Source organism: Bison bison, unplaced genomic scaffold (genome assembly GCF_000754665.1).
Source record: "Bison bison bison isolate TAMUID 2011002044 unplaced genomic scaffold, Bison_UMD1.0 scf7180017864270, whole genome shotgun sequence".
Taxonomy (NCBI): Eukaryota; Metazoa; Chordata; class Mammalia; order Artiodactyla; family Bovidae; genus Bison; species Bison bison.
The window spans coordinates 7,096,607-7,123,295 of NW_011494842.1; the positions used below are offsets into that span (position 1 = coordinate 7,096,607).

Genomic DNA, 26,689 nt, shown 5'->3' on the forward strand with positions numbered 1-26,689 from the left:
ACTTTCAGTTAAGGAATTCCAGAAGTCGCAGGTTGTGGATCATGACTTCCATCACCCCCCCACCCCCCCACTGTTGCTGCTTGCCAGAGGAAGGGAGGGCGGGTGGCTCTAAATAACACTTTGGCCTTTATGGAAATGTATCAGATGTTCCAGGAGTGAGTCTCGCTTGCTCGTGCTTGCTTGTTGGCGGCTCTCTCTCTCCCTCCCTCTCACTTTTACTCCGCATTCACTCTCCTCACTTGTGTCCTTTCTTGTGGGATATAGTTAGCACCTCCTGTCGCCTTATATAGCCAGGTCTGGTCGTTAATGTTAACAGAAATCTAACAACAAGGAAGGCTGCCAGATAGCATTAATCAGGCCAGTGTTTGGAATTTCATAAATGCTCTGACTTTGGGTACAAATTGGACATTAAGAACAATACGAAACTGTTTGCTGACTTCCTCTCTCCTCTTCTCTCCCTCTGCCTGCTCCCCAGCCATCCAGCTTCTCTCCCTTCTCCCCTGCTTCTGAATTCCTCTGCTCGGCCGTGGGCTCGCTGCATTGGAACTTTGTTGGTTTTTGCCGTGTTTAATTTTGTTATTTCTCTGTCTCTCCGTCCATTCCAAGACCACAGGCAGAGCAGCGGTGGCCGGAGCCAGGACTCTGCGGAGGGGCAGGACGGGCAGGTCCCGGAGCAGTTCTCAGGTCTCCTCCACGGCTCCTCCCCGGTGTGTGAGGCGGGGCAGGACCCTCTCCAGCTGCTCCCTGCCCCTGGCCAGAACCATCGAGAAGGGTCCCCCGCGCAGGGCGCCTGCCCCGAGGAGATGCAGCTGGAGCAGACAGGCAGGCGTGCGTCCGGAGCCTCCCCGCCCCGTGTGCTGGACCAGAGTAGGAGAGTGGGCCACCCGGCAAGCCTGCCCCCCGCCCACAGCCAGACGCACCCCAAAACTTCAATGCGCACAGCCTTTCCACGCCCTGGGGGCACCGAGGAGGAAGGTGACCCGAGCGGGGCCAGGAGCCGAGCCCCTCCCACCAGCAGACCCAAGGCTGAGCTCAAACTCAGCCGCAGCTTGTCCAAGTCTGACTCTGATCTCCTGACCTGCTCCCCAACGGAGGACGCCACGATGGGGAGCCGGAGTGAGTCCCTCTCCAACTGCAGCATTGGGAAGAAGAGGCTGGAGAAGTCGCCCTCCTTCGCCTCTGAGTGGGATGAGGTAAGGCTGCGTGTTGTCTCGGGGAAGAGAGCCAGGCTGGCCGAGCCCCTGCGCTCACCCGGGTGCTGATGCCCAGGACCAGCACAGGGGCCGTGGCTGCCGGCTTCCTTCACACTCCACCAGAGTGTTTCCAACAGCTGGGAGGGGGCAGGTGCCCTGGAGCCAGGACAGGGGTCTTCGTGCCTGCGTGGCAGAGGACAGGTCCACTTACGGTTAATCTGCAGGGCGGAGGCCCAGCAGAGCAGGACTGAGGAAGAAGCAGTTCCTAGAAGTGACATGCTGTTTGGAAATATTTGGATCCCATCGGCCTAACTGAGGGAGCCAGACTCGCCCTGAAGATGCTGCGGAAGAAGTAGAGGACTTCCTGTGAGCCTTCAGGAGGAAGAGGGGAGATGCAGGGCTGGGGGACGGGGCTTTGGGAGAAGCTGCTGAAAGGGAACCAGAGGGGGATTTTCTGTTTCCCGCTGCATGTGATTCTCCTGTTTTTCCCAGGAAGACCACATGCTCTCCCGGCAGAAGCTTCTGCCCATCCCACATTCCTGGGTTGGTGGGGCAGAGGGCTAGGTGGTTCAGGAAACAGAGTGATTAGTGAGGAGAACACATTTGGAATCTGAGGCCCAGGTTCCTTTCAGAGCCATTGTTAAAGAATAGAAATATGTGCCCAAGTATTTTGCAGTGACCTGTGACATGTCTTCCTGGGCAGAAGAATGTGTTTCTCAAAGCTTGGTAAACATGCAGGGAATGTTCAAGTACTACCCTCGCAGGCTTCTAGCTGAAAGGAAGCTGACTTTGAAGCGGACTGGATCTGTCTCCCTGGAACATTTTCACAAGATGAATTTAGCTCTCAAAGAGGAGGGGACCACTGCAGCTGGCATGTCCATTTGAACATTCTGTAGACTAAATGCCCTACCCAGCCCATCCGGGTTGCAGCTGTAAAAGTTATGTAAACCAAAGCTAATCCCATTCCCAGTATGGGAACAGGGCGGGGCCAATTCCTCCAGCACTCATCTCCAGATAAGATGAGGTTTAGGACTCTGTTTAGTCAGGGACAGGAAGATCCTGTGCCAGAGGAAATCTTCGCTGTTTGGCAAACCAGGATTTGGTGGTGAGCCTGTGGCTGATGCCAGGCCACTTAAGGAAATGTAGCTAGTGTTCGAGAGCGCCTGTGCCCGAGAAATGGCACACGGGAGAGCAGGGGTCTGTAGGGACGTGTGCTCTACCTTTGTTTTCAAAACAGAGTTTTTCTAACTTACAGTCCAGTATAGGATAAGGCAGTTTAAGAGTAAGAGGCAATATTCTCTGAAGTGGCAGGAGAAATCAACAGAGAAAAACATCAGTGGGAGTGGAGTGGGCAGAGATGAGGCGTATGAGAGGGCAGAAAGGGGGCTTCAGGAAAGATCACAGAGAAGTAGAGTTGGATATGGAATTCAAGAGCCAGGTGTTCTGGTTAGAACCAGATTGGAGCCATGGGATGGCGAAAGGACATCGAGGCGGAGATAGCAGGTGAGCGAGCGAGAGGGTCTGGGGGAGCTTTGGTCACGTGGCTCCTGTCATGTGCAGAGAGTGTACAGGGAGAGGAAGAAGTAAGGGCGGAAGGTGAGACTGGGAGAAGAGAGTGTGAGGACTTGGCCGTGAGGCTGAGAAGTGAGGGGGTGCTTTGCTATCACGGCAGTGGCTCAGAGCTCTTCACACAGGCTGCTGGACCAGCCTGATGAATCACCCCTTCTTTATGTCTCACCCTGAGTACATCCTCCACCCCAAGCGGTCAGCAGTGCTGGACGATTCTTCACAGACTGTCCACGCCCTGTTGCAGCACTGCCAGGCAGTGTTATGGGTTCCACCATTTCCTCTTGGAAAAGAAACATAAAATCACCGAGGCACGCCAGGCTTAATTGAAGTTGCCTGTTGAGTCTCCTTATATCCTAATGAAAGGAGGTGCATACGCTGGTACTGTCTTGGTGGGTAGAGATTGCTGGTGGATACAGGGAACCCAGGGACTCCTGGGCCAGGCTGTGGTGAGGCTAACCACCAGAAGGACTGTTACATTTTAAGTTTGAAAAAACTAAAGGCAATTGAGGTCTTGTTGGAAAGCATTCAGAAGATGAAGCTGTGCTTGCATAGTAAACATTAACAGAGTGCTTTACGTTTAACCCTTCAGTATTGTTTTGAGCCGTATTATACTTGATTTGGGGGGATAGCTCTATCTAAAGAGAAACTTGAGGAGTGTTTCCCACCCTGTTTGGCCCTAAACACAGGACTTGGCAGACTTCCCTAGAGCAGGGCATTAAGTAATGGCTGCTTGCCACCCACCCTGACCCCTGCCTGAAGGCTGCTTTGCCTGTATCCTGTGCTTGACAGTTTTATTTTCTTTGTCGTCATTAGCTCTAAGGGGTCGGTAAGGCTGCCCTAAAGGAGCTTGGGCCCAGCTCAGCTCTTCCCCAGGGGTCCAGGAGGAAGAGGGAGGCTCTGGGGCAGGGCGGCTGCGACCCCAGTGCAGACGGGGTTGCCCGTGGGTTGGCCGGGCTGATCCTAGAAGGCAGCGCAGGGCGGCCCAGGGGCCCTGCTCCGGAGTCAGTAGACCTGGCTCCATCAACTTCACCTCCGTGTGGGAGGCTCCAGGAAGCCTCGGAGTGGTTACCCTCATTTGTGAAACAGGCGTCAAATCTGTGTTTCAGAGGTTTTTTACCAATTAGATACGTTTCAGCACTCAGTACAGTTCCAGTAGGCATAAAGTGTTGCGCGAATGGTAGATATTAATACTATTATTGTGTCTGCAGCTTTGGAGGGAGAGAACTGGGCCCTGGAGCATCTTCAAAACTTGAGAAAGGCAGAGCTCTGGGGGAAGGTTTGGTGGAGACTAGGAAGTTCAAGTGCTTCAGCCTCCTGCCTGACTCTGCCTTACCCAAGACGGAAGAGCCCGCCCCGCCTGGGAGAGGAGGGCAGGTGCCGCACATTGTTCTTCGAGAAATTAATGAGCTTTTCTGCCTGATTCCCTGGGAGGGAAGAGGTTAGAGAGCAGTCCGCAGCCTCTCCCCTTTATTGTTCCAGTGTAGGCCCGCCTGATGGGCCGGGTGTGGGGTGATGCATGTTGGGCACATGCGCAGTGGACCATCCCTGTTCTCACACGCAGCCTGTTCCTCACAAGTGTTACTGTGGGCCCTACTGATTGCCCTGGACCGAGGATTCTGGAAGTTAGCCTGGTTAAGGGCAACCTCTGAGACAGTGGGCACTAGGGATGCTTGTATTCTCCCTATTTTCTGTTGTGTTTCTGGTAACAAAGAACTAATGAGAGTTTGCTTTGAAGAATGCTCAGGCTAAGAGGTGCTCTAAATCCCAGCTTCAATAGACACTTTCTGTGTTCTCCAGTCAAATCAGCACCTTCTTTGTCTTAATGATCCCTTGCGGCATCATAGAAGGTAAACTGAGAGCCTGAAGATAAATAAAACTGTAAAATATATAGATAAGGAGTGGGAAAATCACCTTCAGCTCTCTACATAGTTAGTCTCTGTTAATGTTTGATATATATCCAAATTTGAGATCTTAGTACATTTGCTAGTTTATAATTTGCTTTTCTTACCTAATTGCTGCATATCGGGGATGGCTTGCTGTGGCCGTGCCAGTAAGATCTGGACTCAGGTCCTCATTCTGAAAAGCACAGTATCCTGTCTCTGCTTATATCATCGGGTTAGTTAGCTTGTTCTTCTAGCTGTTCTCTGGTTGTTAGACGCGGTGCATGGCACCTTCCATCTGCCCTTCAGTGTGTTCCCCACCCTCCCTACCTGCCTGTGCGCCCCCAGAGGCCCACCCTTGTGAACTGCATCACTCGGCCAAGGAAATCTTGGATTGGCTGGGTTGCTCTACTGAAGCCCCCAGCCCTGTGAGAGACCCTGGCTCCGTAGCTGTTCTCTGTGCATTTTGGTAACATTCCTCCCCCAGACCCTCTAGGTCTGGGGCTCCACCCTTGTTCCTCTCTCTGTCCCCAACACAAACCTGTGCCAGTAATCCCTTTATTTAGCTCCTTCAGTTCCCCAGTTCGAGTGTGCCTTCTTTTTCCTGCAGGGACCATCAGTGATACAGACGTTTCTAGCACGGTTTCTGTCAAGTCTAAACAACCACAGATGGCTGTGTGCTGGGGCAGTCAACACGGCTCTTGCATGTAAACTGTACATTAATCTTCATTTGCAGATGATCCAGAAGGCCTGGGTATTCAGGGTGCTGGGAAGCAGGAAAAATTCATCATTTAACTGGAAGCCTTTCCCGCTTCCAACTCTAGGGAAGAAACCTGTTCTCCTTCCACGCGGTTGGCAGTGTCGACAGCATCTCAGCTCCCTACATGTATTTTAATCCTCTGTCACTGCACTGCACGCTGCACCCATAGGCACGCGCGCACACACACACGCACATACACACACGGCAGTAGCAGTTGGTGTCTGGTCAGATAGTAGTTTGAATGTATAAAAAGTCCTAAGGGATCAGATAGGTCTCTCTCACACCTGCCTTTGAATGGGATTGAAGCTCTGGAAAGGAAAAGCCACAGAAGGCCACTTGGCTACTTAGCATAAACATTTGAGTCATTTAGAACTTAGCTAAAGGCTTAAGTGATGAATCTGTGTTTTATAATCAGCTTTCATCAATATTAAACTAGTGAGAGATGGGTGAAGAACAGGGACATGCTTTGCATACATTTTGTGCAAACAGAGTAATCTCTGGCCAGGGGTTTGGGGAGTGTCCTGGTTTTGACTGAAATGGTAGCTGCAGGGACCTTGAGTCCCTCCACATGGAGTGAAGGGGCAGCAGCCAGGAAAACAAAAACACCCTCCCAGGCCAGGTCCCAGAAGCTTTTCCAGCAGGCTGTCCAGTTGGAGGCATGATGTCATCGAGAGAAATGCTGATTGGTTCAACTCCACAGAGGCTGTGCTTGCTTTTAACCCTTGAGGGTCAGGTGTGCAAGAAAATACCTTAGATCTTAAACCCAGAGATTTGGGCTTGAGTTCCCACTGACCATGGCTGAACTTCCCATAACATTGTTCTGCAGTGTGTATTGTTCTTTATTATGTAAACAAGTCCTTTCTGCTGAGCACAGCCCTCCCACTCGAAAGAAGAATGTGACCCTCCTACCTCTTGGGACAGATTGGAGCCTGGAGTGACTATTTACGTTGCTTCTAGGTTTATTCAGGAGTCACTTTTATCCTAGAACCTCTACGTCCCCTTTTGGTTTTAAGTGGTCTCATAGGATGGAGGGTGTTTTTGTTTTCCTATTTTAAAAATAAGCTCATTTATTGAATAGTAGTATTAGTGTTAGTCGCTCAGTCTGACTCTTTGTGATCCCATGGACTGTGGCCCGCCAAGCTCCTTTTTCCATGGGAATTCTCCAGGCAAGAATACTGGAGTGGATTACCATTCCCTTCTCCAGAGGATCTTTCCGACCCAGGAATCGAACCTGGGTCTCCTGCATTGCGGGCAGATTCTTTACCATCTGAGCTACAGGGTATAGAGTCCTATGTAAACAGTTTTGGCCTTTTTGTCTGACAAATCCACGTGATTTTCTCAGTCTAGATTAAATATATATGTAAATATGGGCATCTCCATGGCCTGGTGCATTGTAAATAAGCCAGAGCTGGTCCTGGCTCTGCAGTAGGCCAGGGATGAGAAGATCAGTGTGGCCACCCCTGCCTGCATCTCCGGATTTCCTCATTGCTATTTTTCCTATCTTTTTACTTATTCTGCCTCTTTATTTTCTTTTATTTATTTACGTACTTACTTTGGCTTCCCTGGGTCTTAGTTGCTGTGAGAGGGCGTTCTTAAGTTACAGTGAGCAGGGGCTGCTCCCTACCTGCAGTGCATGGGCTTCTTACTCTTGTGGCTCCTCTTTCTCATTGCCGAGCACGTACTCTGGTGTGAGGGCTCAGGAGTTGTGGCTCAAGGGCTTAGTTACCCCGCAACACGTGGGATCTTAGTTTCCCAGCGAGGGATCAAACCCGTGTCCCCTGCATTGGCAGGTAGATTCTTAGCCACTGGACCACCAGGGAAGTTCCGCTTCTTTATTTTTCTCTCTTTTTTTTTTTCACCCCTTTGCTCTTTCTCTCATTTTCATCTATGCTCTTTCCTGTCTTTTTTACTTTCTTCCTCTTTTTTTTTTTTCCTCTTCATTCTTATTTTTACTGGTAGAATCAAGGAGAGGCTTTGCTAACAGCCTTTCATTCTCAGCCTTCTCCTCCAGCGGTTTTCTATTTTTTGTTAAATATTTTTATATTCTACAGAACATCTTACTACTTGTGGTATAGGCTTTTTATTTATATAGACGCTGGGAAAACAGTGTGGACTGCACGTGGACCTCCTTTGAAATCTGTGACCCTCAGCAATGACACAGAGCTCTTTTCTGGATGCCAGTGTTGTGCTCTCGCCCTCAAAGATGTGATCCTGTCTCTGCTCTGTGTTTTCATGGAACACTGCCCAACCCGCCTGGGGCTCCTTTACTTTCCTTTGTCCTGCTTTCTTCCCCAGGGTGCCCCCAGGGGAGTAGCCAGTGGCCTGTGCTTGTGGCCTGAAGATCCTGGGCAGGGCCACGATGCTAAGGACTCTACCCCAGCATGCTGTTCTGTCCTGCTCAGGAGCTCGAATGAGCCAGTCTTCGCGCCATGGGGCCCCCCTGTCCATAACTCAGAGCGGCCTGTTTCTCTCTCTGGACAGGTGGAAAACTGCCGGAGCTCGCTAGGAGCCTACAAATGACAATTTGTCTGACAGTCTGTTCTTGCCTGCCCTGATTTAAACAACCAGGAAGCCATTGTAAACTCAGTGGAAGTAGTGTGGTTTGTATAAATGTTCCAGTTCCTTTCTGCTTTGGAGCTATTTTCAGCAGACCCTCCAGAGAAAACCAGGGCGGTGCCTTGTATCTGCTGTGCGTTTGGACATGCCGTCCTGGGGTCTGCTGTTGGGCGAATAGCTCTGTGCTGGCTTGTAGGACTGGAGAGACCAGCCGTTCTGACAGGTGTGAGGTGACAGTGCATTATGGTTTTGATTTGCATTTCCAAGTTGCTTAATGATGTTGAGCATCTTTTCATGTACCTGTTGGCCACTTGTTTATCTTTATTTATTTTTGCCCTTGCTGGGTCTTTGTTGCTGCACACGGGCTTTTTCTAGTTGCAGTGAGCAGGGGCTACCCTCTCGTTGCAGTGTGTGGTTTCTCATGGCAGTAGCTTCTCTTGTCGTGCAGCCGGACTCTAGGCACGCAGGCTGCAGTAGTTGCAGCACTTAGTTCAGTGGTTGTGGCGCTCGGGCTTAGTTGTCCCATGGCATGTGGAATCTTGGACCAGGGGTGGAACTGGTGTTCCCTGCATTGCGAGGTGGATTCTAAACCACTGGACCACCAGGGAAGCCCTGATTGTCTAATTTAGAAAAATGTCTATTTAGGTCCTTTGCCCATTTTAAAATTATTTTATATATATATATATATATATATATATATTTTTTTTTTTACTACTGAGTTGAATTCCTTGTATGTTTCGGATATTAACTCCTTGTTTGGATACGTGGTTCACCAGTGTTTTCCCCCATTGCCTTGGTCGCCTTTTAGTTTGTCACTGATTCACTCTGCTTGTGCAGATGCTTTTTAGTTTGATGCAGTCCTACTTGTTTATTTTTGCTTCTGTTGCCTTTTGCTTTTAGTGTTAAATCCAAAAAATGGCTGCCAAGACCAAGCATCCTGGTGATTTTTTAGAGCAACTGTTTGATCCTGTCCACTATTTGATTCAGTTTTCCAAATGAGGAAACTAAAGTTTGCAAGCTGAAATGACTTGCCTAAGATGTTGGTGCTGTTAAATGAGGGAGACCAGTTGGAGCTTCTAAGTCTTAATGAGATTGTAGTTATTAATAGCATATAGGTGAGTTGAATTTTCATTTTGGTATTAATTAGCAGTTACTTTTCAGTTCTTATTTAACCCCAATTTATTGCAGCCCTATTTTACTTTTCTCCCCAACTCCAGAAAAAGAAATTTTTTTTTGTTCTAGATATATAAAGGAAAGTAATTTGAAAGAGGGAATCCTGGGAAATGCATGAGTTTTTCTTTTCACTATTAAAGCTCAAAGCGCCTCCTCCCTCTACTGACGTCGCAAACAGAAGACTGTTAGGTGTTTTCTTCTGTGACTCACAGACTGATAAGATGATTTTTAAGCAAATTTTTAAATCAAGAGATCAGAGGAATCTGAACAAAGTCACTTGCACGTTTCCTGAGGTGGTGATCAAGCTTTTGCTTGGAAACCCGAAGTGGCCCCCCTCTACCGTCCGCCGTTACCTGTGTGAGATTGCGAATGCGCCTTCATTTCTGGTTAGGGTCTGTGACTTCCACCCCATCACTTCTGGATCCGCACACTGTCCTGCCTAGCAGTTGTGCAGGTATTTGACACTGTGATTCTGTCCTCCCACCCTCAGACCTTCTCATTTCCTTACCAGGAAATCCAGCTCCTTCTCCCTCAGCTTGGGTGGTGGTTCTCTCACCGCTTCCGCCCCAGCTTGTCTCTGGCTGCCTTCAGGTCTTCAGGTCCTCTCAGAGTCATAGGACGTCACCACAGATTGCATTATATATTCTGATGGAGTTTTACTTGTCACATACCACCCGGTAATACCTCATCAAGGAGTTTGATGAACCTCCTACTCTGCTGAAAAATCACAGGAACCCATTGTCAGTGAACCCAAATCCAGGGCCGTGTATGAGAGCCCCTTTTTCCGCCTTAGGGGGCCGTACAGATTGCTGCTCTGTGAAGTGACTGACGGCTCCGGGTTGCCTTATGAAGCTTCTGCCTGCGCTCCCCGCCTGAGGCAGGGTTCAGCCTCTCTCCTGTTGTGCTTTTTGACAAAATCAGTGTAGGTCTTCCCTCTGGCTCGGAGGTGTGACTGTACCTGCTCTCCTCCTGACAGGCCGAGGGGCTGCCTGGCCCCCGAGTCCTTCTCAGGCAGTGTGTAGCATCTGTAGGACTCTCACTGTGGCCTTATTTAGAGGCAGAGATGATTTTGTAGCAGTTTTTCTTTTTTTTTTTAAGCAATAGGATGGATGAGATTTGGGGAAGCCTGTGTGGTATAAATGACCCCATGCCTGGCTCTGTAAAGGGTGTCTCAAGCCCTCATGTGCCGTTGACTCCGAGTGCTTCCTCTCCTCCCCACCCTGTGTCAGTCACCAGGGTTTTCTCTCAGAATCTCCCCCTTCCTCTCCATCCCCACCTGCCTTCCTGGTGTCGGCTCGACAGCCACCACCTCGGTGTTCTGCTTTGCCCTGGGCTTCTTCTCTAGTTCATGTTACTTGTCACTGCCTTGACATAGTCCTAAATATTTTGTATCATCTCCCCTGACTGAGAACCTCCCCAGTGCCTTATTGCTATAGCACAAACTTGAAATTTCTCGGCCTGGATTCATGGTTCTGCAGAAAATAACCCAATTCCAGCTTCTGCACATGGCTTTCTGTCTCATCTTGCACTCCATTTTTCTGGTTCCCGTCAATTCCTTTACCCACTGTTTTCCTCAACACTTTGGTTTATACCTTTGTCCCTGTTGGAATGCCTTTCTCCGTTTCTTCCTGTTGAAATGCCAAAAGCTTGCTCATTCATTCACAGTTATTGAGAACCTGATGTGTGCTCATTGTTCTAGGCGCTGGGCATAGTAGAGAAGTGAAATAGTAAACAAAATAGATACACCCAGCTTTTGAGAGATTACAGTCAAAAGGGAGAGATTATATTAAACAAGTACAAACAAAAAATCGTCACAAACAAAGATAAGTGCTCTTGAAGAAAGTACTGTGAGAGGTGGAAGGTGGGGAGTGGGGCTCAGTTTAGATCAGTGAGGAAAGGAGCCCAGTCAAGGAGAGGAGGGCAAGCCTCTGTCGGTTCCAGAACCTGCCTCCTCGCAGCCTGGGAGTGCAGAGGCCTCTCACTGGACACTCTCTCCTCAGGCACTAATTTGGCACGCTGGTCATTGCTGATCTTGTCTTTTTTGTGCATGGCCTGTTTCCCTAACCAGATTAGAGACATTTCAAGGATAGTAATCACAGTTCATTTTACAAAAGAGACACTTCGAAATGTGTCAGTGGTTAAGGACCTTGGAAGGAGGTCGGAGGTCCTGAGTCTAAGGACTCAAGGTTTGGATGGCTGAGGACCTTGCCAGGCTTGAGCGGAGAGAGCTTTCTTTTTGTTCCTGAGGGAGATAGAATAATTAAGTCCTTCTCCAGCTCACCCTTCAATCTTGAATTTTATTTTCTTACTCATTCTCTAGTAATAAGTAATAGCTCTTTTATATCACAACAAAGGATTCTAGAGAATACGCAGAATAATTTGCTTCACAGATGGGAGCATAGAAATTTATGGATTTCAGAAGAGGTTTATTGCCAGTGTTTTATGGATTTCTCACTTAATTTGATAGATTAGCTCCCCTCCCTCCATTTTCTTTTAAAGCCAAAAATGCTTTATGAAAACATTCTAATTTGGAAAGGGAGCATTAAATTTTACATTTAAATGCCAATATCAGTTTTAAGCTAACTCCATTTACTGCTTGCCCTTCCCCCTTACATAAAATAGTTAACAGTTATAAAGGATTTGAAAATAAAAGTCCCCCCTTGCAAATGTCACAGTAGGCGTTATAACTCTTTCTGCTTTAATGGCAGCCCACTCCAGTATTCTTGCCTGGAGAATCCCACGGACAGAGGAATCTGGCAGGTTATCGTCCATAGGGTTTCAGAGTCGGACATGATTGAATCAAATTAGCACATCATATATTGAAGTAAAGACTAGAAATAGCTTTGGCCAGTTCTTGGCCCCTACTCTTTTCAATTAGATTGAGAGGAGAAAAGAACCAAACCAGATATGGTATGTTTCAGGTCCATTTCAGTTAAAATATCAGCTCCTGCCCAGGCAGCTCCATCCATCCCTGTAGGTGTCCAGAAGGACTTGCAGTGGAGTGAACGCAGAACCAAAGAAATCCTCAGCTGCGTCCATGTGTTTAAGGGCTTCACAGGTACTTACTTGATAGAGTGGAAGCGTTAGCATCTCTGACATCTGTGGTGCAGGTAGAATTGATTTGTCAGAAAAGGGAATTTTCCAAAGCCCATTTAAAAAAAATCAACAATATTGCCACTGATCCAGAATGAAGGTCCTGGATGAGTTTCCCCTGTTGGGTTAACACAGAGGCCTGGCCATGCTGTAGCTCAGATAATGCTATTTCTCTAGTCTGAACTTCTTCTGAAGGTTCAATTAGGTTTGGCCTGTTTTCACCCTGGGCAGCCACTTGAGAACTGCCAGCTTCTAAGGCCAGAGCCCAGTGATGGGTGCGTTTGTTTCACTGCTGGCAGGGACTGCAGTGCCACATCTCCTGGACCCTTGAGGAGGGCACCAGAGACTGATCTCAGTGAAGAGCTCGTCTGTTGGTCCTCACGTAGAGATGCAGGCATGCCTCAGAAGGGTTTCAGCTGCCCAGATGGACCCGAGCAGGCTGGATGATGCAGCCTCTTCGGGCCCCGTTCCTGGACAAGAGCTCCATCCTGTGTCACTAAGAACTTTGTGTGACATCATCACTGGTGGTCACACCCAAGTCATTCCACAGAGCAGCATTTGTTGGGTTTCAGCCTGGCTTGTGGAAAATGAGGTGCACCTGCCCCGTAACATTTCCAACAACGGGAAGAGGGAATTTCATTTGCGAGTCCCTGAATATCTTCTGTAGATGTACCACTCAAGAGCTGCTTTGGGGAGCGTTTGTGTACCTCTCCCACGTTTGCCACTGTGCCCTTTCCTTGATTTAGTTTAGACAAATGCTTCCTACTGGTATTAAAATACATTTCCAAGCCTTTGTATGCTTAGCATTATTCAGGCCAGTATCATTGCATTGTTTGCTCAATTCTATGTAATGTGGTCATTATGTCTATGTTTTCTCAGTTTTGAGCTACAAAAGGAAATACAGCATCATAAATCCAAAGCCACCTTGGTTAGAGGCAGTCAGCTGTCCAAGGGTGAGGGTTCCGTGTCCAAAGAAACAAAGCTGGAGCCAAGAATATGATTGACACCTGGGAAATCTGCAGGACTAAATAGGCTGAGCACAGCCTTGCCCTGAAATCCCAGCGTAACAAGATGAAACGAAGATACAGACACTTAAGGGTGGTGTACTAGAACAGATCAAGGAAGCAGCTCAGTTCACACGGTGATTGTACGCCCGTGGGGCTCTTTGTCCTGTGAGTCGGTGGCAGACATTGGCTCAGGCAGGCGCTGGCTGGCCTCCCTGGAGCCTGCTCTCAGCTCCAGGTGTCAGTGGCTGTCCGGGCGGCTGACACCGTCCACCGGACCAGCAGGTACTTACTCAGCGCCAGCTCTGAGTGCAGGGCGCACAGCTAAAGGACCTCGCTCCTTGTCTTAGGGAGCTTTTCTGAAGGGAGTCTGGCTCCTGGATTTTGTGTGAGGAAGAGTTTCAGGGCAGTGGTCTCGCTGAAAGTAGGGGCTAGGGGCTGGTCTTAATGATGCACTTTAGTATTTTTACTTGTTTATGTGTTCAACAAAAACAGCTTCCTAAATATGCTCTGGTTTATACCTTACGTGAGACTAAGAAAACGTTAATTGTTTGTCTGTAAACGAACTGTGTGTTTTCTGGGTTGGCTTGGCGGGAGTAAGTGTGCCCCAGCCCGTGATGCCCCTCCTTGATCCTGCCGTGGCTGGATTCTTTTTCCACTTCTTTAACCTTAACGCCACTTTGTCATATGGGTCTTAGGGCTGGTGTTTAACTGAGTTCCTTTCACCCTCGTGCCTCGCCTCGTGCTGATTGGATGTTGCCAGCCTGTGTTGGGCAGAAATCGGACAGCCTCACTCCTCTCCTCAGTTCCACGGTTGGTTCCTTGGTGATTTCTAGCAAATTGTGGTCATCTCTGGGTATGAGTTTCTCTATCTGTAAAGGAGCATAAAACAAGAATGTTTCCTACAGGTTCCTTGTGGAATCTGGAAGGTCAGTCCCTCGCCTGGGACACATCAGGAGATGATCTGGAAGCCAGGCCTCTCAGAAGCACAGAGCGGTGTCACCAGCGGCTGCCCTTCACAGGTGGCCCCCCCGCCTCTCTGCGCGGTGTCCTGCTTTGCATTCAGAGCAGGAAAGCTGTTAGCACGAGGCTCATTTAAAATCCCAGTTGAGGTTAGCATAGCATCCTTAATTCTAGCGAATGGCTCCAGCTTTCTCTTGAGCAGTTGGAGTGATTAAATGTCATAATATATCAGGGGAGTGCCAGTTATGAACATGCATTTCATGCTGGGTGCGTTTACATTCTTTGATTGGTATTGGGCGTAGCACTGACCTACCTTGGCAGCACCTTTAACTGGGGGCCTTCGTTGACTCAGATTGGACTGAGCAGGGCCAGGACTGCTGCCAGGGCGTCAGCTGCTCTTTCACAGTCACCCTGTTGGAACAGCTAGGATCTTACCCATGTTTCTCATCACGCTGCCCACACAGCCAGGCAGGATATTTTTGCTCTGAGCCGCAATACTACTTAGATTCATCATAAAATGTCAGAGCTGGAAGGTTCCGTAAATATGAGTTACCTTCTTTACAGGTTAGTAGACTTTGGCCCGTAGAGAATGTGACCTACCCAGTGTCTCACGAGACCTTTGACAGTACCCAAGCCTCTGTTGCTTAGCAACATCTTTGGCACAGAGGGGGCACTCCCACTGGTTGAACAAAGGAGCAAACCCAGATCTCCTGGGACTTGTTTGAGCAAGAGAGTTAATTTTACCCTTTTTGGTAATGGTACCAGCATACCAAATCTGATTTTGGTTGAGTGACTGATTCCATTTGTTTTCTTGAAAGAGACTACCAGTCTTTCGTGTTGCAGATGCCACCTGAAAAGTTTGACCTTCTAGTTCGCTGTTTCCCTTATTGCACTTTAAGGCAGTGAGTCTCAAAGTATGATTACAGAGCAGCAGCAGCAGCAGCTTCACCTGGGAACTTGCTAGAATGCAAATTCTTAGCTCCTCCCCAGACCTGGTTAATTAGCTGCTCTGCGGGAAGCCCAGCAACCAAGGTTGTCACAGGCTCTGCTCTCCCGGTGATCCACGCAGGCCGAAGTCTGACAGCCTCTGTTGTAGGAGGTAAGTCTCGGGCGTGTTTCCTCTGGTGAACAGACAGTGAAAGGAGCACGCAGTTATGAACATAAGGAACTAAATGTAGGGATGCATAACACCAGAAAGCAAGTAAAACTTAATGCCAGTTTTATCAGGCACATTTAATATATCTGTGATAATTATCGTGCTAGTGGTAATTAGGCAAATGAAAAGCGGTTTATATAAATGGCTGTAATGAGTATTACCGAGGCAAATCAAGTTTTTATCGTTTTTTCCCCCTTATTAGCTTTCTCATATCTGATAGTGGCCACGCTGTTGGCAGTTTCCCTCCTTACGCCAATTACATGCTTCAGACACCCACAGAGATACGCTCATTCATGGCAGGAATTCGGCTCTCATCTCTCCACTGTTGGTCTTCCCCGTGATCATCTGTCTTAGGTAGATTTCCCCCACAGCAGTATCTAGATGCAAATAATTTATCTGGGAGGGGATCCTAGGAAGCCCTCTTTGGGGAGCAAGAGTGTGAGAAAGATAGGGAACTACTAAGGGGCTTGTTGCCTGGGCCTGGGCTCAGACCCGCCAGGGAACCTGGGTGGAAGGAGCCCCTCAGTCTGAGTGCATGCTGCTCTCTGAGCGGGAGCAGGGGCAGGACATTGACTTCCAGCCCACTTCCAGTCCAGCCAGGGTCCAGGCCAAGGGCCCTGGCAGCCAGAAAGAACCCGCAGAGAGCTGCAGGTGTCTGTAGTTGGAAATTGTAGGCTTGTCGGGCACAGATGTGATAAATGCTGATGCCACCCTGTCAGTAGCCCAGGGCTAAGGTTTTCCAAGCTCTCTTGGCTACACCCCTCCCCCAGCCTGGAAGTCTGTGGGGACCCCCACCATGGTGCTCAGACAGACCCGATCCTGGGGTCTGGGGAATGTGGCAGACAAGTCCTCAGGGCTCTGAGAGCAGCTGCCAAGGGTGGCGGCAGGAGGACAGGAGCATGTGCTGTGAGAATGGACCCTGGATCTCAGAGTCTGAGCCAGTGAGGAGCAGGTGGTGCAAATGATGAAATCCCGGATTGTAAATGGCAGACAGTGAGTCTGCTCTGGTGGAGGAGAAGAGGGAAGGCAGAAGGTTCTGGGTGCTGGTCAGAAGAGCAGAAGGCAGAAGAGAAGCTTCAGTTTGTTGCCAGAACCCCACCTGCCCCCTGGTGCCCTTTGCTCTCAGCCTCAGCCCACACCCTATCCTGTCCCGCTTCTGTGTTCCCGTCTCTCGTGGCTGCAGAGAACGGTCTGGAGCCGACCGGGCTGGGAACGCCAGGCCTCCCTTCAAGTGGGTCTGTTGGCACAGTGAGTTTGCTTGCTGGGCTGGCGAGGATGGAGGACTGGAATCTTGCCTTCTTCCTAAGATAGTCCTCAGCACAATTTTGACTGGTCCATGATAAAGGAAATGGGGACAGTGAGGAGTGTCGTGGTGGTGCTGATGGCAGTTTTTCTGCCAACTGCCTTTATTTTAAATATGTTCATCCTTTGTACTTCACGTGTCCTTTTATAAGACAAGGAAATTTTCATGTTAAGATTTTTTTCCTTTATTCATATTTTTTGTTTTGAAATAATTATAGATTCACAGTTGCAAAAATAGTACAGAGAGGTCCTTTATTTGGGACTCGTCACCCAGTTTCTGCCAATAGTATAATGCATTACATAACTCTTGCACAATGTCAGAGTCAGGAAATTGACTTTGATACAATCCACAGACCCCGTTCTCATTTCACCGGTTTGGGGTGGGGGGTTGTGATTCTATGCAGTTTTTTTATGGGTAGGTTCGTATAGCCATCACTACAGTCAAGATGCAGAATTGTTCTGTCATCACTAAGATCTCCTTCATACTTTCATCCTGCTCGTTTCTAAAGTCCTTATATGTCATGATGAAAAGGCAACCTTGTAATATTCCCATTATCCCAGTTTAGGGGAAAATGGCCCACACATTTGCTGAGTTGAAGGACCACTGCCCCGTGTCTCCCTGTTGAAGCAAGACAACACCGTGCTCTGCACAGAAGCCATTTTCTAAAAAGAGGCAAGTGTCCCAGGATGTAGAGAAGCTTATTTTTGCATCAGATCTTTTTCTTTCAGGACTTAGCCCTCTGGAGGCTAAAGTGTATTCACCAAGGGTTACTCCATATTCTGCCACCTGCTCAATTGCCAGGTCAGTGGGGCGTCTCAACAGAGGCAGAAAGCAAGGGTCAGCCTTGTGTGGCCTCTCTCATGGCCTTGGTGAAGTCAGTGGATGACTCTGAGCCTCAGTTTCCTTACCTGCAAAGTGGTTCATCTGGATCCTCTCTGAGGCCCCCGCTGGCCAAATCTGTGGCTTCCCGCCTCACTTGGTCCAGCCTTCCTCCACTGCCATCGACACAGTGGTGAGGGCCCAAGGGCTGAGTTTGTTAATCCGTAAACCAGCTGTACTTACTTATTCTCACTTCTGGAAGCAAAGTATAAAAAGAAAAAAGGGAAATTAGAGGTTTTGTACTTCACAGTTTTGACTAAAGCTGTCCTGTTTATTTTCAGCAGAGTAAGAGCATGTTTGAGATTCTGGTGTGTGTGTGTACAACCACACACACACACACGGCCTGAGCTCAAAGATACTTGAGAAAAACAAATCTTGTTGATCTCGGTTGCTGTGAGTACTAAACTCCTGCAGTCTGAACTTGCACTGTCTCTCTTTCTGAGTCCCTCTGTCACTCAAGCACTGGATTCTGTAAGAGGCAGAATCTTAGACAAGGTTCTGTAACTCATTAACAGTGGAGCTGGGAAGCCCAGCTCGGGACCCCTGAGCTTGGATCCGGGACCCTTGGGGGCATCGGCAAGCCTTCCCTCCGTCCTTTCTCCTCTCCGAGGACCCCTGGGGCCAGCACACCTGCTCGGAATGCTTCCCCACTGTCTTCTCCCTCTTTCCTCTTATTCCAGACTCTGCGAAGGGACGAAGCTGGAAGTTGTCTCCCCAGTTTTGCTGCCTCTGAAATAAGCACACAGCCCCCTTTTAAATTGTTATTGCTTATCGAACAAGACAAGAATGGGAAACAGACTGGCAGAAAGAACCAACAGTAGAGATGGTAGAGTAATATTTTTAAGTAATGGCTGCCCTGGGTCTCACACTAGCAGGAATACACTTGGTGTTTCTTTGGCTCCTCTGATAACCTCTCCCTCGTGGTGTTGTCTTGAGGCTGTAGCTCTCACTGCTTTTCCAAAGGCCCTCCCTCCTAGACGCACACCCCCGCCCCTGGGGAACAGTCTTGGCCTTGATAAATACTTGCGGAACAGTTGGGACTGGTGGGTTGTGTTCGCTCTGGAATCTTGGTGCGAGCCAAGGTGAGAGATGGCCTCTGCAGGGTGGGGGCCCAGGGTCTTGCAGCGCCTCACAGGGTGGAGAAGGCAGCGTGACTGTCTCTTCTGCCCTTCCTCTCCCAAGTGCAGCCTTTCATGTTCTTCCTGAGAAAGTCCAGTACTCTGTCATCGCAACGCACCAGACTCCCTTGCCAACAGGCCCAAGAGTACAGGTCCCCAGGGCTTTCCCAGGGCGGGCGGTCTCCACTGAGACTGCTTGGGAAAGGCTGTGTTCTTTCTGGTTGGCCCATGTGATTGTGTACTTGAACATGGCATTTAATCCACAGTCGTTTCATGCTGCTGCCCATGTAGGGAGTGGGTTTTCCCAGGAGTCCCAGAAGGTACGTGACCTCACCCTGCCAGCCTGATGAGAAGCAGGGGTGTGTTGGTGTGTCTTCACATGCTGGGCCTTTCCATGGCCCCCCATTTCCTCACCAGCCAGAGGAAGCCCTGTGCCTGAGCTCTGGTCCCAGAACCTGAAGTGTTCCTTTGGGGACGTCAAGTTGTGCTCCTGTCCACGTGGTCAGGAAAGAGCGACAGGAACCCATGTTCCTTAGGAGCACAGACATGGACGCCCAACAGAAAGGAAAAGCAGGAAGATGACCGCACTCACTGCAGGAGGCTAGTGGCCTCAGGGGCAGGGAAGGGTGGCCAGGACCCGGGAAGGGCGGTGTTGTATTGGCTGTATTCTGTTTCCTGAGCCAGGTGGGGAGGTTGTGGATGGGTCATTTATTATTAGTGTTGAAATTACAGTGTTATAAAATATACTGTCTGGAATTTAAGAAGTATTTCAGTTTTGGGTTTTTTTTTAAGAGGATCAGTCACATTTCCTTGTGGTTGAGGTCAGCACGGGGCTGAGATGCAAGAGGAAGTCAGCAGGAACCTGCAGTGATGCAGTGAGGATGCAGTGGAGGGATCAGGAGGCAAGATGCCGCATAGCTGTGAGGAAAGTCGTCACTTTCCCCCTCTCATTTCCTCTTCAGGAAAAGTCTCAGATGGAAGAAAGATGTATGTCCTGAACAAATTCCTAAGAACCTGTTAAGGTGCAACCACTTTAAAACTCCTTGTGTGTTTTCCACGGGGTATTGACTCAGCCCGGCCAGCGCTCAGTACTTGCTAGGAGCACCCATGGGAAATACAAGAGAAGCGGAAGAGGTGTGGTAGGCTTATGTCAAAGGACCAGGAACCTCCTTGGACCATATTTACATGGACACGTTTGCGTTAGGATGGCCAGGCTACCTCTGCCGCGAGGATCTGAAGACAGAAACCTCGGATGCGTTCAGTCCCCAAAGGGTGCTGGCAGAGCACCAAAGCTCTCAGATGCCCACTGTGTGCCGGGCACGCACCCTCTGTTATCACGTCCGGTCCCCATCTAGAACCTCGAAGCAGGTGTTTCTCCATTTACAGACAAGACTAAGGTAGGTTCGTGTGTTTTGCCAAAGTCACAGACCAAGGATAAAGCCTTGTTCTGATTCGGAATGCTTTGCTCTATTAGCCCGCACGGCAGGAAGAGCCCAGGTGACTTGAGCTGGACCTGAAGGGAGTAGTAGGGTGAAGATTCAGGGGCAGCAGCGGGGGCAGAGGCCGGGCCCCGCAGTGGGGATCTTGAGCAGGACGCGGGTTGGTGAGAACAGTGGGCTGAGAGGTGGGCCCCACGTCAGCCCCAGCCAGGGTCAGGCACCTCAGGCTCACCGTTGTCTGCACCGCTGAGCGCTGCTTCCCACCCGTACGAGAGTTATCCTCCATGTACCTGTCACTCCCACGGAGGGTTTCCATGTGTCTTATCTTCCCTGATTATATTTAGGAGATATAAGGATGATATTTTCCTGATTTTTTTTGCACTGCCTTTTGGGATTGGGGTTGGGGCAGAGCACAGACTAGTTCCTAGCTCAGTTTTTTTGCTTAGGATGACCTTGGATGCCCTTGGAGTTTAGAACACGTCTCTGAGACTTAGAGGACTCTAGTTGCTTTGCCTCCATGTCCTGTGGTCTGCCGGGGGAAGGGAAGGGGAGCAGGTGGACATAAGGGGACCCGTCTCAGTTAAAGTGCCCTGCTGTCCCTGTGCTCCTGGCTGGAGATCCAGGTGGGCCTAGGGCTGTTCCCATTCATCATGTGCCTGATGCCATGAGTAGAAGCTGGAAGCTTGACTTGTGTGAGGTGGGCTCTGAGTTGGTAGTATGTAAGAAGCCAGGACTTTGCTCTGTAACCAGAAGCAGTCATACAGCCCAGGCTGCTTGGCCCTGGACCACGGCGGTGGGTAAGGCGCTGCTCAAACAGGAACCTCAGTGCGGAAAAAGGAAGGGCTGGAAGTATGCTCCAGTCACCTGGAACTGTTTCCTAGCCTTTTGGAGGAAGCAGCCAGAGAAGGGTTCTGTGTGGGAGTCTAGGCTTACTTGATAATGACAGTGGTCTGAGAATTCCTATGTGCAGAGCTCAGGGTATTGATAGCAGAGGCTAGAGTCTTATCAGACAGTGCTGCCAGCTCCACCCAGGAGGGTGGCTGTGTGGCCAGTCAGGACGAGGGTTGTTTGGTTAATCACAGAACTCTGTTAAAGAAGGAAGTCATCTTAAAAAGAGTACAATCGCTGTAATTTAACCCCAACGCATAGATATGTAGGCTAGTCTTTGTGAAGCTGGGGCTTTTTCTTTCTGTGTGGACCTGCTAATTTGGAATTCTCTGTCCTCTTTATTACATGGATCACATCTACAATAGAGGATTGATTCAGACTTTTAGACTGAGTTTCTCAAAAGTGAGGCAAGCATTTAGCCACTTGTGAAGCCCTCTGAGTACACAGAATCCTTTTAGAAATTTTTACAGTTTATTTCTCCAACAACACAATTCAAGAACACATTTAAAAAAATTAGTCTCTTGGAAACATCTACCTGGTCAACCCTGATACAGCTTTTTGCACTTGTTTCATTTCTGTAGCGTTTAATTTAATTGCCTATTTCTGTCCACACATATAACCATTTTAAACATTTTTGGAAATGATCCCAGCTGGTTCTTAGTGAGCAGAACCCTCAGCCAGTGGAAGCAGAAGACTCCGGGTGTGCCTGAGAGGCTCCTGCCCCTGTGGGTGTGGGCAGCATTGGTCGATTAACGAGAGGCTAATTTGTTGCTCAGTTGTGTGTGTGTTCAGTCGCCAAGTCGTGTCTGAGTCTTGGCGACCCCATGGACTGCAGCAAACCAGGCTCCTCTGTCCTCCATGGTCTCCCAGAGTTTGCTCAAATTCATGTCCGTTTTGTCAGTGATGTTATCCAACCCTCTCATCCTCAGTTGCCCCCTTCTCCTCCTGCTCTCAAGCTTTCCCAGCATCAGGGTCTTATCCAGTGAGTCGGCTCTTCATGTCAGGTGGCCAGAGTATTGGAGCTTCCGCTTCAGTATCAGTCCTTCCAGTTCGTATTCAACGTTGATTTCCTTTAGGATTGACTGGTTTGATCTCCTTGCAGTCCAGGGGACTCTCAAGAGTCTTGTCTAGCACCACAGTTTGAAAGTATGAATTCTTCAGCACTCAGTCTTCTTTATGATCCAGCTCTCATATCCATACATGACTACTGGAAAAACCATAGTTAAGCAAAATCATTAACAGACTTGCAGGGTAGGTGTCACCTCATCACAGGTGATCATGTGATTTTCCCTCGTCCACCTGTTTCCCCAGATTTCTCTGAGGTGAGGGGTTGGTGCCTCTAGGCCTTCTCCCTCTTCTCCCTCTCCTCGCTCTCCTCTGCTGAGTACTGTCCCTGGTCCTCTGTCTCTTGCTGGTAGAAAGGCGTCACCTCCCTCACATGAAACATTTTGTCCTGAATGGAGAAGCAGCCTCCAGCTGAGTGTCCAGGATGTGAGCTATTGTTCACACAGCATGTTCCAACAGTTTCTGCCAGAAGAAAGAACCCCTTTCCCGCTGGTCAGTCGTTTTTTTTTAAACAAAGGAATCTGGGTTTTGATTAACTTGTTTTTAGGTGGAATTCTGTTTCCTCTGGAACCAGATGACTGTGACTCACATGTGCACACACCATCTAAGCTCTGTAAGCTGAAGCGGGTGAGGAAGGGCCCGCATGGACACTCCACCAGCCTCTGTGGTTTCACAAGGACTGCAGATGTTTCTCTGCGTGAGGGAGGCTGACATCTGCTCAAGTGGGTTACAGAGCGAAAGCTAAATGGCTCTTAGGCTCAACCCTATTTTTCCAAGGACTTAATTTAAGAAGGCACTTTAGTACCTCCTGCCGGGGCCCCAGGACATGGCAGGCCCCGAGTCTCCCCGGAGCCGGGGTAGACAAACACTGCCTCTGGAGAAGGAGCAGGTCTCTCCCTCTGTGCTTGCAGCCGAGAGGACCTTGTCTTTCCTCCCAGGGTGATGTCATCCAGGGAAGCCCACGTCTTTCAGGCGGTGCAGAGCTTGCTCAGACTCGTGTCTCAGTAAGTTAACTCCGCATTGCAGCTCTGTTTGGGAACCAAACACTTCTCTAAGACTCCTCATCTGCTGTCTCAGATCTTGACAGCAGCCTCATGTTGAGGTCTCCATCTTGCCTTTGTGAAAACTGAGGCTTAAGAATGAGAAAGTGAAAGAAAGTGAAAGTCGCTCAGTCGTGTCTGACTCTTTGCAGCCCCATGGACTGAACAGTCCACAGAATTCTCCAGGCCAGAATACTGGAGTGGGTAGCCGTTCCCTTTTCCAGGGGATCTTTCCAACACAGAGATCGAACCCAGGTCTCCCGCCTTACAGGCGGATTCTTTGCCAGCTGAGCCACAAGGGTAAGGATGAGAAGTCAAGTAATTTGCCTGTAACTGTGATTGCCTGAATGACGAATTTTTTTGTTCACATTTTATAGAAAGAGAAATTGAAAGAAATGTTAAATGACTTATCCAAGATTCCACAACTAAATAAGTGGATTTTTTGGGGGGCTTCACTGGGCGGCATAGGGGATCCTAGATCCCTGACCAGGGATTGAACCCATACTGTTTGCAGCGGGGGCACAGAATCTTAACCACTGGACCAGGGAAGTCCCTTAAGTGGATTTTGAACTCAGGTTTCTTGTTCCAGTGTCCTCAGTCCCACGTATTTAAAATTGTACTCTTTAGTTTTCCTAGAGTAGAAGTTAGGCCCTAAATAAGTTGAATTAGAAAGATAATCAGGCACTGGCCACATATTTCTAGCTCTGTGATCATGTTCTTTAAGCTAAAAGTTATTTAACTTTTCTGATGTTTGGTTTCCTCATCATTAAAATGGGAGGGGACTTCCCTGGTGGGCCAGTGGTGAAGACTGTGCCTTACAAGACAGGGGACGCCGGTTCAATCCCTGTCCTGGTCCAGGAAGATTCCGCATGCCACAGGGCAACTAAGCCTGTGTGCTGTAACTACTGAAGCCCGTGCACCTAGAGCCTGTGCTCTGCATAAGGAGAAGCCACTGCAGTGAACAGCCTGTGCGCTGTAGCTGGAGAGCAGCCCCCACGTGCTGCAACTAGAGGACGCCCATGGACAGCGACAAAGACCCAGTGCAGCCAAAAACACACATATATTAAAATAATTTAAAAGCATTAAATGGGATGGCTTGTAGTCCCCCTGCCCAGACCCCCGCCCCAGCTGGTAATGCGGAGGGCACAGCACCCCCCTGCAGGAACCTAAGCCTGGAACCTGTCCACCCTGGAAAGCTGGAGTGTTAACAGCATTGATCTAAGTGCTTTCCAAGAAGGGTACCTTGCTTGCTGTGAGCACCTGTCCTGATTTTCAGGATGACCTCCTGAAGTAGGAAGGGGGTCACTGAACAAGCTCTTGGCATGGTCCACACTTCTTGCCTGTGCAGTATTCTGAGGATGGCTTTGATCCCATTTGATTGATTTCGGGCAGTAGAGGATACTAGCCAAGTATCCTAACGTGCTGCTTATCGAGCTAAAGCAGCCCACCAAAGGAGGGATCAGTGTCTTTTGAGTCTGATTAATAAGAACCAGTTTCCCAGGGCCTGTTCATCCCTGGGAACACTGATAATTGAGTTTTCAGTCTGGCAGGTCTGGGGTTAGCCTGAGTTCCAGAAGAGAGAACGCCACACTGCGGAGGAGCAGGGCTGACGGCCCTTAACCCTGAAGCTTTGTGACTCAGAATAATGGTGAAGTCAGTCGGAGTTCCCACATTCCTTTCTCTTTGTTTCCTTTGCCTGTTGGGCATGTTTCTGCTCATTAGCATGTTGAGCAGAGCTCATTACAAATGAGGAAACTCAGACCAGCGTTGGTCTTACCATTTATTATTCTCTAAAAGATTTGATCCTGAAAGAGATCTTTATCCTAGTATTTTATTCTGAAAAACTTCTAACATACAAAAAACTTGAAAGAGACTTTTGAACAGTGAGTGAATGCCTGTATATTCACCACCTACAGCCTAGATTGCAATTAGATTTTGTTGTTCTTGCTTTATCTCATATCTGTTAAGCCCTCAGACCACTGAAAAATAGATGTTACATTGTGATGCATTTCAAAATAACTTGCAGACATCAGTACATGTCATCACTAAACCTTTTAACAGGTATGTCATTATCTAGAGTTTGGTATTTGTTTATCAATTTGAGGGGAGGTTACTGCAAATGAAAGACTTAAACCATGAGTCCACCTTTCCCTGAGTTTTGATAAATACATACATTTGTCTGACCCAAATTCTATCAAGATATGGGATATTACCATCACCCCAGGAAGTTCCCTCATGTCCCTGCCCAGTCAATCTTTACCCTTTCCTACCCCACCAGCAACTATTCTTCCTAATGTTGGATGTTCATCTGCCTTTTCTGGAACATTATATAAATGGAATCAGTGCAATGTGTGTTCTTTTGTATAAGGCTTATCTGAAAGATTTTACCTAGTGATTTAAAATGAATTTGGGGGACTCTATCAGCTTCATCCAACTTCTGTTTCACAGAGATGACTGGGAGTGGCAGACTGTAGGAAGCCTCAGGGCATCTGATGGATGTTGGTAGTGTATTTGTGTTAAGTATATGTAATTTTTTCTTTTTTTTACTTCTTCAGTGTATATAATTTGGTGCTCAAAATTCCACATTCGTCTCCTTTGATATTACATGGCAAGTGTTCCCCTGCAGAGTCTGAGGAGCTGATGGATATAGAAGAACCCCTTTCTCTCCCTGGCCACAGTGCTGAGGAAATCAATCCTGAGTGGGCGCCTGGGGTGTTTGCTTTGGGCCACTTTAATCCGTAGCCAGACACACAGTGCAGCGCACTGTAGTGGAATTCAAGCTCTGGAAGAGCAGGACCAACAAGGGAAGGTTGCTGGTGGTAAAAGAAAAACCAAAGAAGGACCAAGAGACAGATTTCCCAGTGTTTGAGAGAACTGCACCTCTCTGAGCGGCTTCCTCCTCCCCCAAACCAGCCTACTCCTGATAGAAAGTAGATTGCATAAATTGGACAGGAACCCAAATACATAATCCTCATTAATCTTTTAGAGTCTTGTCCCACTTATTAAAGCCCGTACTTGGCGCATAACCCAGAGTTCTGTGGTAGCAATAATAAAGTTAATTGGAATCTAGGTCTCCCACCTTTTCTCTTCTTTCAGCAGTTTCTTGGGGCTTTTAGGTAAAAGAGTCCTTGTAGAGGAGGCTGTCCTAGCACGAGAAGGTCACTTGGCAAGTCTCCTTTACTTTCCTCCAAGTGGCCAGTCTGGGGCATGGGCGTTGGTCAAGGAAAGGGCCAGCTGGTAGTTGTGGGGTGCACGATACTTTGGGGAGCACGGTGGGTATCAGCCTCCCAAGAGGTGTGTAAAGGATAAAAATGAGGAGGGGAAAGGGAGTTGGAGACTTAGACGGGGGTCAGGAAGTGTAGCCTGGGGCAGACACACACAGGCTTTCATCTGAGCCTGCGTCCCAGACCAAAGGACAGGGACTTCAGAAACGTAACAGCTCTGTGGTCTCTCAGCCTCATAGGAAAAGTGAGATTGAGAAGGAAGGTGACAATGTAAAAGGGATTCAGATGGGAATACTATAAATATGGCAAAGGTCTAAAGCCCCCCACCATGAGCTGGAGACTAGCTGTGCTGCGTGGAGAAGAAGTGACTCATTGTTCGTGGAGCT

At 48.7% G+C, this 26,689-nt stretch overlaps 1 protein-coding gene across 1 annotated transcript in view; it reads left to right on the forward strand.

Moving 5' to 3' along the window:
- ANKS1A (ankyrin repeat and sterile alpha motif domain containing 1A) overlaps positions 1–26,689 on the forward strand; it is a 142,866-nt gene that overhangs the window by 84,592 nt on the left and 31,585 nt on the right. The window contains exon 12 of the mRNA XM_010848635.1: positions 607–1,193. Within this exon, the coding sequence (XP_010846937.1) occupies positions 607–1,193 (587 nt within the window). The remainder of the gene's footprint in view (positions 1–606; positions 1,194–26,689) is intronic.